At 36.7% G+C, this 13531-nt stretch overlaps 1 protein-coding gene across 1 annotated transcript in view; it reads left to right on the forward strand.

Moving 5' to 3' along the window:
* The window catches only part of PCDH15 (protocadherin related 15), a gene marked incomplete at its 3' end in the record, with an annotated part of 1334501 nt that overhangs the window by 923564 nt on the left and 397406 nt on the right, over window positions 1–13531 (forward strand). The window contains exon 8 of the mRNA XM_084754693.1: window positions 3704–3859. Within this exon, the coding sequence (XP_084610819.1) occupies window positions 3704–3859 (156 nt within the window). The remainder of the gene's footprint in view (window positions 1–3703; window positions 3860–13531) is intronic.

Consider the following 13531-nt stretch of genomic DNA (forward strand, 5'->3'; position numbering starts at 1 on the left):
TTATGCTTAGATCTGTTTCCTGATGCTGACACTGGCATGTAATTACATATTCTGTACTCCATAATTTTTACTACTTAGTCTGTTTGATCTTCATTGTGATAAATACATATAAATGCACATGTGATAGAGCCATTCATTCCAATAAGAATTTGACACATTTATCTATACTCTAGGAAAAAACATTAGATCAAATCTTACAGGTTTGCAAAACATATTTTATTTAAATATTGAAACCTCCAAATCATTACTTTTTAGGTAATAAGTAGTCTGTGCCTAAAAATATTATATTCCATCATACCATAGTGGAGTGTTATAATCTACAGTGTTAGCATCACTGACATCTTTTGTATAACTTCCAGTCTTATGCTATATTCTAAGTGACTAGTTTTCCTTTTTTTTTAATTACAAAAGTCCTGTGCACTTTGGGGCTTTATTCTTTACCTCATGCTCCCCATATTACTTTTAAATGATAAACTTCATAAATTACTCATTCATATCATGACACAGACATGCATGTATGATTCTGGAATATAACACTAATCATCCTTTTGGAAGTTCTAGGAATGTATGAATGTGATTATTTTAAATATATATCCAACACAATTTATATGTAGCATGTTTCCTTGTTTTGTAAATAGAAATCAAGATGGAAGAATGATTATCAAAGAATTACCAGGCCTGACTTTTGTCAGTAGCTGTGAGAGCTCAGCCAAATGCCATGAGACATCAGTCCAACTCTCCCCCCTACCCTTCTGTCATTGTGGAGTCAGAGAACTCTCCCACACTTCCATAGGCATCTCAGATTCCCTGAACTCTGACCAATCGGCTCAGTGAGACTATCCTGGATGTATTTATGACTTCCCTGTACAGGAGAATGGAATTTATTACAATGCAAAATTACACTGTGCCTTAAATATTAGCCACAGGGAACTCTTCGCTTCAGAGTAATCCATAGTGGTTGGAATTTATCGCCTGCTAAGTTCATCCATGCCACTAAGCACTGCACAGGGAGCCGAAGCTGAGAGTGACAGCCATTGCAGGTGATCTGTTTATATCTACTTTATGGGTATTTAGCTGGACTCTAAAAGGGGGACCCTCCCATGCTACATTTAAACCCCTTTGAAAGCCTGTGACCTTTCTGTCCCAGAGCTACGGTTCCATGTAAAAATGCAAATGAAGGCGAGGGGTTTTATATGTCTCTCCTGAAATATTTAGAAGAAAAATAACTGCAGGGAAACAAAACCAGCCTGATTGTCTTCTAAGAGTTGTGCCAAAAATAGCCGTAGGCATAATTATTCTGTTTTTTTACTTTACAATTAAAACAGGGTCTTCTTTAGCTAGCCTATTAAAGTAATGATTTCAAAACTGGTGATAAAAGACACAGAGGTCACTAACTTTAAATTATTTCTGTGACTCTTCTACAGTTCAGTCCTTTAAAATAGCCCCTTAGCTGAAACTTGAAGGTTTTCATGTGGGCTTGGTGTTGTTGGGCCACTCTTTTGTGTCTAGTGATATTTTATTAACGAGGCACTCATCTTATAAAATGCTTTGCGTTGGGAAGTTGTTATCTTTTCTAACTTCTAAGAGTTACTAAAATTTCTCAAAGCGCACCTCAGCTAGTCTCTGTTCACCTGTAAAATGGCATCTGGTATCTCAAGTTCGTTTGCTTCTGCTGTTAGTGATGAGTATGGGGTTTCTATTATTCTTCCAACCTCGAATTTTAGTGTTGGGGTATCAGAATAGCTCTTACCTCTAGGCAGTGTGTGCTTGTATTGTTGTCTGCAGTCGTTTGTATTTTTTAGGTGATTTTTTTACCTAGTAATTTGGGGGGATGACTTACATGTATTATTACAACACTTCAGAAGTATTTTTTTCGGAACTCATTATGATGACTTTGTCTTCCATCATGGAGTTTATTATATGTTCTTATGATTTTGTGTGTGTGTGTGTGTGTGTGTGTGTGTGTGTGTGTGTGTGTGTGTCACTTAGAATTTCTATGAACGTACCTCCACTGTCTCCATTTACATCAGTTAGACATCACAACACAGAATGATGTCATAGCTCACATAAAGATCTTCACCTGTATTTTAAGAAGGCCATAACTTAGTAATTCTGTTTTTTGTCTTTATTGCTCATGAAAGTACCTTCTGATTAAATAGCTTTGCAACAACTTTAACCTGTTTACTGTAGCATTCTTCTCATCTCTTGCTATGGCATGCAGTTATTTGCACTGCACTTCCTTTGGTCCCGGGCATCTCTGCCCTCTCACTTGGGTTGGCTTAAATATTAAGTAGCTTGTCTTATAACCCCAAACTATTAGTTTGTATTGTATAGATTTGATTTATTCCATGTTTATGGATGGATTTGGCCTATTAATCTTGATCGACACGTATGTGCTCATATTATGAAGCAAATGTGGTGTTTTGCCTCACGTCCATTGGTAGTGGTCCACTGAGGTAGTTGTCAGACATAGGGCATGTGAGGAAGCTGGCCAGTGAGACCAAAACTGCTGATGGACGGGGAAAGATGTACCGGGTTTCTATGGCACATGGTAAAAGGATGACTTACAAATGTAATTCATTTATTCTATGAGTGTACCTCCAAGACATGACAAAAGATAATGTTGAATGCACCCTGATTATATTGTAAATGATCAAGGTGATGCAAATTCGTTGTTTTGTGAATGGAAGACGGTTTACATCTGGTAAGTGTTTGTAGTAAGTTCCAATTGAAGGTAACCCTGCATGATAAGTGCAGTACTATTACATTAACGCTGTTGGATTCCCGCTGTTAGAGTTGAGCATTTTAAACTTTCCCTCAGTCATTCAGACTGTATGTCTGGAAGCAGGGAGGGGAATGGGGTGCTTTGACCCTGATGGCATTTACTCATCTGTCCTAAGCACGGATCAGCTCCTAGGTAGAGGCATGTGACTAGTACTTGAACAGCACCCCGTGATTTGAGGGGACTTACAGTCTCATCAAGGGACACAGATCGCAGCAAGCACGTAAGGTACAGGATACATAAAGTTATAGATGAAAAGTACAGTAGAGAAAAGTTAATAGTGGGAGTTGGGAAGATGAGGCAGGGTGAACACAGGATATTTAAGGCTCCTATGGGTTATTCAGGCAAAGCAATATTTAGAGCAAAAATTTGATACACTGGTAGTGATTTTAAAAATGCGGTGCATGTAAGAGAGATGAAAGATGGACAATGTATATGTGTCTGTGTGTGCAGTTTGAATTTGATTGCCTTGTGAGTTAATTTTTTTCCTTTTCTCATGTTACTTTTATCATTAATGAGCATATTATTCTCATAAAAAGTAAAAAAATAAAAATAAATTTTCCCATCTTGCAGAAGTTTATTGCTACTTTGTTTCCAAATTAAATAAAAAGTTAGCATCATTGTTTCTTCAGACTTTATAAAGAAAATATTTTTTGTTCCAGAAAATGTCAGTATTGGTTCTATAATTTTATTCATCAGCAAAATTCCACGATCGTAGTAGTACTTGAGGCATTGTATAATAGCCGTGACTATCTGATTATCTTCTCTTATTTTTTAAACCGGGCCAACCCTATCTTGTTTTCTGGCTTACCATAGTGCAAAGAGCAAAAGGGATGAAAGTGATAGTGAGTGGTCAGGTGTGTTGATCATGCTCAGACCTGACCACAGCGATGTTTGAAAAGATGTAATCTCTCCCCGCAGCCACCAATGAACATACATTCCATCGTGGTGCAAGTCCAGTGCGTCAACAAAAAGGTCGGCACTGTTATCTACCACGAAGTGCGCATCGTAGTGAGAGACAGGAACGACAACGCACCCACGTTCAAGCACGAAAGCTACTACGCCACGGTGAATGAGGTCTGTGCCCCTGTGCGCATGTGCGTGTGTTTAGCTTGTGTTATGTACCTGCGTTATGTACCTGCGTAATCCCGCTCTAAAGCGACTAACGTGCCTACAAGCATTAGGAACGTACCGTAAGCACTAACACTTAGGAAACTGCATTCTGGTAACTTACGATAGCATTACAGAAATTCATGCTGCTATATAAAAATGCAAATGACTGCTTTTTTATTATTATCAAATATATTGAGAGAATTCAAGGCATGCAACTGGCATTTAAATTTATTGGAAAGTGTCTTTATGTTTATGAAATAATTTCACTAGATAGTGGAAGGAATTATATTTGTGAGATGGTTTACTTACAGTTATTGATTAATGTCGGTTATAATGAGTATTTTGACATTTATTTATTTATTTATTTATTTATTTATTTATTTTTGGTGTTTTAAGACATTGTCACTCCATAGGCCAGATAGCTCACTCTGGCCTCGAACTGCAAACTCATGGCTATCCTCCTGCCTCACCTTCTCCAGTATCAGATTATAAGAGTAAGCCAAGTACTAGCCTGTTGAGTTTTAAAACTGAATTCTATGGTACCCAAAACTTCAAATAGAAACCACAACCATATTCTTTTTATTTTATTTTATTATAAATTCTTATATGAAAATGATGACAAACATAGGCTCAAAATGATATTATTGCTTTTAATAAAAACTAGGTTTTATTCTTTTAACCAAATATCCCTCTGACTTTTAAGGTAATGTTTCCTCTAATAATTTGCTTTAGGCATTAAGCTAAAAAACATTTGCAAAGTAACTGTAATATCACTTCCAATGAAAAATACAAACATATACAAAATTAAATTGCTATTAAAAAAAACTACACTCAAGATATGAGTCTATTCTTACCTCCAAAACTTTTTTTCTCTTTAAAGTACATACATAACCATCACTATATTTTGGATATAAACACAAAATTCATACTTTCAGCTGATCAGTCTCTAAAATCAATTAAAATATGTTCTGTTTGTGAAAAACTTCTCTTTGTAAACATTGGTTAAAATTAAATAGTAGAAGGTGGGTCTTCTGACTTAGTATGACTTTAAAATGTTGGAAGATTAAAAGTGTAGCATGGGGCTGGAGAGATGGCTCAGAGGTTAAGAGCTCTCATTGGCTGCTCTTCCAGAGACTGAGTTCAATTCCCAGCAACCATATGGTGACACACAACCATCTACAATGTGATCTGATGCCCTCTTCTGGTGTAAAGGCGTACATGCAAGTAGAGCACTGTATGCATAATAAATCTTCAAAAAAGAAAAAAAAGTGCAGCATGTCAGTCAGTGGTACATTCTGTCTGAGACCCTCCCATCTGATGATGCAGAAATCAAAGATGCTCACTGGTTCCCATGCCTCTGGCGTGAAGTTCATCTAAAACATTTTCTGTTTCACTATCTGAAGTACAACATTTGAATTAGAGTTTTTCTTGTTTGATTGGTGACTTGATTGATAGAAACTGATAGGCAAATTATCTTAGGCAAAGATCTAGCTTAGGCAAAAATCTGTTCTTGGTTCACATTAATTTCCTTCCTGCTCTGTCTATAGTTCATTTCTCTTACTGAAGCTTAAAATGTTCTTCATTTGATTTTTAAAATAGTCTATATTTCCTGATTATTTTCTGTCTCTCCTCCAACCCTTTAGCTGTCTTTTTGAGGAATAATCCTTCTCAGATACCATTTCCTGCCCGTCACTCTGCCACAGGAAGGCTGCATCTTTTCACATTATCATCAGGGAAAAGACTGGATCTTTGAGAGGATCCTCAAGGCCCGTTCAGTCTTAGAATTTATCAATGCTCTCCTCATTCCGTGTATCCACTAAGGATGCCTTGCCTTGTTTAAATTGACTTTCTCATGCCCCACGGACATTGTCCGCCTTGTGTTCTGTCCTGTGAGCTCTTCCTCCTCTGTCATCTAAAGTTTAGCTCAGGTCCTACTCTCCAGAAATTGTGTTATCTCCTAGATGATCAATATTTATTCATCGCTGATTTCTCTAGACCTTAAACTCACACAGCATCTAGATAACTGAGTGGTGTGAGTAGGAACATACGGGCAATTTTTTTTCACCCATTATTTTGAACAACCTGATTTCCTTTACAAAGCTGTTCAGTGCTTTGTGTGTGTGGTAGACAGTTGAGGTAAGTTGGACACACTGACTCCATCTTTGATGTATATAGAGAGGGCTTACTTGATTGTCGCACCCACACACCTTGACTTTTCGCATGCTAAGTCTGATTCATATTTGTGTTTTTAAATACACTTGCCAACAATATCAAAAAGAAGCTTCTGCTGTTATCATCTTTCATTCATTTGAGCAGTTCTGCGATGCTAGCTCTTGTTTTAATGAGCGAAAGTTGCGTATGTCAGCATATATGGGTGTATATATATGTACATATGTGTGTTTATATATTTGTGCATGTATTACACATATCTACACATGCATTTGTGTATATATGTATGCTTGTCTGTGTACATGTGTACACAAAATGCCATCTATAATATTGCCTATGAAATCAAAAGAATTCATTTTTCTCTGCCCAAGAGTAAAACATACAAGACAGTTTCTTGCTATTTTCTCATTTAGCACAAGATTGATACACTTAAAATCTACATTTAAAAAGCCGTTCAGGATTTAGTAAATTGTTTGTATGATATTGTTTGACACTGAAATACAATCCCAGACAAGGATAACATCACAAGAAAACTTTGCAACCTTCAACCCTGGTGAGCCCCTCTTTCCTCTCAGGATGAGAAGATTGAGATTTGAGCCAGATCTAAAGTGACAGAAAATGGCTCAGAAACATTAGAGTGTAGACCCAAACTAAAACCCTTACTTGGCTCTTTTCCTTCACTGGTAGGCTGGGTAAGCATATTATTGTGTGTCTGAATGAGAAATAAATAAATATCAAGGCTTGTATTTATGGTATTATCAAACATTATTATGATCACAATGAGCACACTTACAAATGTGCTGAATTCTAGGACCTAACGTTCTTTGGAAGCATGTTTTTCCATTAGTATGCCAAAAATTCACCAAAACATTACTAATATTTTTATTTAAATTCCAATTTATGATTAGGTCAAAGGCTATAATCTCTTACTTGAAAGTAAAACATAAGACAGTGTGAGGATTTTTATCTCCCTGGGTAATTGGCAGCTGAACTAATTTTGGAGAACTGTATCATTGGATAACTATATTGACTGGTTTGAAAAATGAATTGTAGAGTAGAATTGCAGTTCATTCTTAAGCTAGTTTGGAAGATAAGTCTTTACCAACAATAATGTCCTTAAAAGTATGTATATCCCATACCTTAATATTTTTACATAACTTCTACCTCCTAAACTATATTTACATATATCCCACCCCAAAACTCCTTTTGAAATAACATACAGCAAACAAATAAATACATAAAATGCATGTAACATTTTAGTCATTTATTTTAAAAAGTTAAACATCACACCGTGCTCAGATGTGTGCTTCAAACAGGATCTTAAGAGTCAGGATGAGGAACAGGATGGCTTTTGTGAGAGTGCATCTCTGAGAAACATTCTGGAAGCTACACCCATGAAATCTCAACAAGATGGCCACCTAAACAAGACCTGGCCAAAGATAATAACTGACATGTTCATAAAGAAGCAGGAAGTCAACTGGGGCCCACGCCTATACAAAGAACTACAGCCAACTAAGGAATGCTGGGAGGGCAGGCAATACTCTTTCCCATGAGTGAGACTCTAACTGGCTGTCAATGCCAGGTGGTCAGCTCTGAAATCACACACATACAAATAACCTTATATGGATCGTGCAGATTATATTTATGTGTTTAGGATAGGACAACAAGTAAAGAAAAAGAGGCCAGAAGCCATGAATTTGGGAGATGGTGGGGGTGGAAGAGTTGATCAGAAGGGGTTGGAGGGAGAAAAGAGAAAGGCAAAACAATGTAGTTATATTTATTTTTGATTCTAAAACAAACAATGAAACAAACAAACAAGCAAAAATGTTCTAAAATCAACCCGAGCTCCCTGAGATAACAGAATGAGAAACTCTTGCTTAAGTCCCTGGAAGCCAGAGACACTAAGGATGATGCATCAATGCAGTCATATAATTCTCCTAATTGTGTGGAATAAATTAGCAGGTCCCTGGAAGAACAGTTTTCGGACTTTTATGAAAAACTATTGTAGCTGGGGAATAAAAACTGCGACTTGCAAATAACAACAATACACATTTCACACTCGACGAGCAGCAGAAAGTCTCCCTTACACCTGCAAGCAGGAGAGTCTGAGCTCACAACTATCTCTAGTATAATACATAAGTTTAGAGAATTTCAGTTCCATGCTCATAATAAAAGCAGGTCCTCCGTCTAGCATGCTGACACCCGAAACAACAACTTGTTCTACAGGGCAACTTTGAAAACAAGTTCAGTGGCAGGGACGTTATAAAGAGTGTGCGCACAAAGCTAGCATTATCTTCCTCTGCATCCCAGTAGCCACTGCCCACAAGGTGTTGTCATGCTAACTGTAAACAGCCAACATTGTGACCAAAAACGTGGTATGAATAGCTACTGTGTGAGGCCTGCAGAGCGTTGATTTGTAGAAATGAATATAAAATTTTCTCTTTTTGGTTACAAATATCTAAATGTATTTTCTTGTGCAATTAATCGAAAAACAACACATGAAAGTGCAAGGGGATTGTGTTTCCCCATCTAGGTAGTTTAATGTCCACTTCTGGATGTTTCTGTGCTGCTGTCGTAGCATCTTGGCCCTCGTGTGTACTGTGTCTTTAGAGATGGTGACAGGTCACCTTTATGTCCAGTCATACAAAATTTAAGAATTTCCTGTTCCTAATGAGATATGCTAGTAAGTAAAAGTAAAATTAAATAAATAAATAAATATGTAAATATGTGAGTAAATTAAATATTGACTGAATAAAACATAGATTTTTGCCAGGTGCAGTGGTGCACACTTGTATTCCAGCACTCAGGGAGGCATAAGCAGGTTGATATCTGTGAGTTCAAGGCTAGCCTGATCTACAAAGCAAGTCCAGAACACCCAAGGCTACACAGAGAAACACTGTCTTGAAAAGAAAAAAACACTGATTTTTTAAGAATATGTATATATACACAAATATGTATGTATGTGTATATAAACATACATATATACATATATAAATACATACATATATAAACATTGATTTTCATGTGTATATGTGTATATGTATGGACACATATTTAAATATATATTTCCTAGGGACTACATATGAAATAAATAAATACTATAGTTATAAACCTATCAAAGACTGACAAGAATTGAAGCCTTACTGCCTAGAAAGTAAATGAAATTTAGGAATCATGTATATTTTTATATAATTTATTACTTATGTCATATAAACAAATAACCACTCTTAGGCAAGAAAAAAGAAAACAATAGCATATCAAAATATACACACTTAACAAGTAAATAAATTTATACCAATATAGTTCAATAATTACTTTAAAATAAGTAGACAAAATGAACAAATTGAAAGACATATTTTCAGCCTATATTTAAATATTAAGCCAAATATAGATAGATGAAAGGAAATAAAAATATGGATTATGGAAAATTGAATTTACAAAGGAAAGACAAATTCATGCCATATAGACCGTTACCATGTGCTGGAGAGATGGTTCAGTGGTTAAGAGCACTGGCTGCTCTTCCGGAGGGCCCAAGTTCAAGTCCCCCATCCTACATAGTAGCTCACAACTGTTTATAACTCCAATTCTAAAATTTATGATACTCTCTTCTGACTTCCATAGGCACAGAAAACACACTGTGCACATACCCATGTGAAGCAAAGTACCCACACAATTTGAAAGATAAAATAACATAAATAACAATTTAATAGTCATTATATAAAAATCTATTATAAAAGTTTTAATGCAAATTAATTCACAGTCATAAAAATTTGATTGGCCCCCCCAAACTACAAAATAAAGTTTGTATTTATACCTGTAAATATAACCTCAAGATAAAACAACAGCTGGCAGAATGAAATCAGAAACAGAAAAATCTGTCATCTTAGAAAGAAATTAAAACTCTGAGGTAGTCAGAATGAAAGGCTCCCCAAAAAGACCCACACCATGACTTGGCAAAAGGGACTTCACAAGTATAATTTATTCTATTAAACACAATGAGAAGAACTGTCCTAGGTTACTCTGGTACCCAGTCTAACCAACACGTGTCCTTAAGAGATGTTGCTTTGCAGAACTGGTCATTGGGCCACCAACCCCTCAATATGCTAAGAGATAAGATCTTATCATGTGCTTTCCACAATGAAATAAAACTGGCAATCAAAAAATAGATCCTTGGAAAATGGAAACTACATGAACATTTGAAGAAGGGCTCCTTGTCCTCTTCACTCTTCTGGTGTGAATCATGAAACAGGATTTTGAATCAAACCATTTCTCAGGGGAGAGAAGTCCCTGCTTGTTTATACAGACAGACCCCAAAGGTTTCCCAGTCCCCACAGAGTAAAGCAACAGTTATGTACAGAAGCAGCCTGTGTGCGTGAAGCTGGAGACGGCTTGCATGCCGTCACCCTAAAGACATAGGAGGGCCAGAAGGAAACAGACAGCAAAACACTTCAAAACACAAGTAGAGTCTGTGATGTGCAGAAAAGAGCCAGTGTAGACACCTGGGGTTACATCAGAGAAAGAACACCCACACAGTGAACCACAGTCAGCAAGGAGAATGGGGGAAATAACTGAGAACTGTCTGACGCAGTGGGGTGCCAGGGCTGAGATGGGACACAATCTCCCACCCCTACCCAAGAAGCTTTCTGCAATGGACACCCACTTGCCAAGGAAGAGAATTTGTTTTCTCGGGTAGAATCTCATTGAGTGTATTACTAGCACTTAAGGGCAGGCCCCATGCCTAGCAATAGACAGCCAAAACAAACAGAACGCAATGGTATTTTCATAGACTTTTTGTCTCATATTGCCTTGTTGAGGCATTTTTTAAATCTTTTCTTTGTATATTTTCTTTGTATATTATGTTTTCCAATTTTGTGTTCATGGGTCTCTGTGTTTCTTGTGTTTTTATTTTTCCTTTGTTCTTCTTTTAAATTTTGTTTGTTTGCTTATTAAAGAGGGAAAGAAAAGAAGGGTGTGGAGTTCAATGAGTAGGAGGGGTTGGGGCATGAGTTGAGGGAGGAGAAACTGTGATCAGAATATAAAGTATGAAAACTAATTTAAAAAGGGGGGAACACCTGACAAGACCTTAAGTTGCAGAATCTGAGGGGCTCAGAGAACTTAATGACAAACCATAATGATGACAATAAAATGCTGAAACTTCGGGAAAGTGTCAACAGCCATTTTCTAAATAAAAAAATGTAAATGTGACTAACACATATGTGAAAAGTGTTGTTTAATGTCACTAATTTTCAGCAACATATAAAAATCACAATGAGATGTTATATGTTAATTATAGTGGCTGCTATGAAAAAGATAAGAAATTTCACAGCCATCAAGAAGTGATGAAGGAAAAAAAAAAAGTGGACACTGCAGGTGGGGATGAAAATTAACAAATCCATCATGGAATTCAGTAAGGAAAAAACCTCCAAAAACAAAAACAAGTAAAAATAGAACGATGGTTGTATTCAGCTACTCAAGACTGAGTTTGAAACAAACTGAAATGAACAGTGGCTCAAGGAGGTACCTAAACTCAGGTTCCCTCTGACAAACCCACTACAGAGGGAACTCGATTTAGATGGTTTCCATACAAACCAGTACTATTCAGTCATAAATCATGAGGCACTGTCATTTATAACAAAATAGCCAGTTCGGGAGGTAATTGAGTGAAATAAGCCAGCCTTAGAAAGAGACACACAGCAAACTCTTCATCAAGAATGGAAGATGGAAACTTGGTATCCATAAAAATGGAGAATGGAATCCTCGTTATCAGATCTAGAAAGATAGAGGGAGGAAGGACGGAGCTAGTGTGACCAGTACACCAGAGGAATGTACTCTGTTGGGCAGTACTGTGAGTGACAGTTCATGATAGCTTAACATTGTGAAAAATAGAAGAGAAGACCTCAATGTTTCCTACCACAAAAGAAGTGGTAAGTTGTTAATCAGACTGTGGGTCTAATTACCATGATCTGAGCATTAAACATCATATATGCACATATATGTGTGCATCTACATATATGATATAAAAAGCTTGTGGCTTGGCAGCCCAAATGTGTGTGCACTTATATTTAGGTAGAACAAGAAATGTTTGCCTGTCTGGAGTCATCAAAAGGTCGAGGAAGAAGACAGGAGAAAAATGAGAGGAGAGAGATTAAGGAAAGATGGAATGCTGGGGGGTGGTGACAATGCCTGTAATCCCAGCACTTGGGAGGCAGAGGCGGGTTGATCTCCGGTCTACAGAGCAAGTTTCAGGACAGCCAGGACTACACAGAGAAACCCTGTCTCATAAAAAAAAGAAAAAAGAAAAATTAAAGAAGGAAGGAAGGAAGAAAAGAAAAGAAAGGAAAGAAAGAAAGAACATGGAATAAAAAAGTTCTGAGTCACCCTTGCTTGCTGTAAAGATGATTTAGTGGAGAAACATTGACTACTTAGAAGAAAGCTGAGCACAGAACACCAAGGAATTCCATTTCTCTGTCCTAAATGGCAAATTTAACCAACTAATTGACGCCATGACAGATGAACTTGGGGATGTATTCTCTCCCAGATTCTTTGGAGAAAAAAATGTGGGATTGCACATTGCCTGGTTTTCAGCTTTTTGAAAGCTGCCATCCATGCTAGTATAATTGTGTAAAAAAAAATTCTATTTAAGATGCTAATTTTTTAAATATTTTGTTGGAGAAAATATGAAAGTGGGTAAGTATGTAATAGATTAAAAAGATGAAAAACGAAGCATAAAGAAATCAAAGACTGAAGCAAAGAACTCAGCAAAACTATTCTAGTAGATTCATAAAAAGTATTTCATTTAGCAAGCATGGGACACATACATTTTAAGGATATAAAATATGACAGGAATTTACCAAATGCTGTTATATATAGATCAATAAACACATCACAAATGACTGAAATCATACAAAATATGTTATAAACACCTTACATTTGAGCTTAAAACAATGAAAACAGATGACAAACTCCCCCTATATTTAGAAATAAAAGTCACCATTCAAGTCTGAATTTGCAAACTTCAGAAAATGAACATCTACATATGAATTATAAATAAAGTGAACTTACCAGGTTTATTGGATAGAAGTTTAATGTTTTAAAAATATTTTTGGTGATTCACCAACAAATGCATAATGAACATTTACAAAGTGATATATCCATAAACAAATTTCCATGGCTTTGGAATAGCCATTCTTTGTTTTGTTTTGTTTTGTTTTGTTTTTTGTTTTTCGAGACAGGGTCTCTCTGTGTTAGCCTTGGCTGTCCTGGACTCACTTTGTAGACCAGGCTGGCCTCGAACTCACAGCGATCCGCCCGCCTCTGCCTCCCAAGTGCTGGGTTTAAAGGCGTGCACCACCACGCCCGGCTTTGAATAGCCATTCTTAGTGTATAGGAGTTCACTGAGATGCATAGATTTCATCCGGCCAAGTGTTTGACTTAGTTCCTTAAACCAACTGCATGATGTTTGTATTT

The sequence above is a fragment of the Acomys minous genome (assembly GCF_964271855.1).
Source record: "Acomys minous genome assembly, chromosome: 13".
NCBI lineage: Eukaryota > Metazoa > Chordata > Mammalia > Rodentia > Muridae > Acomys > Acomys minous.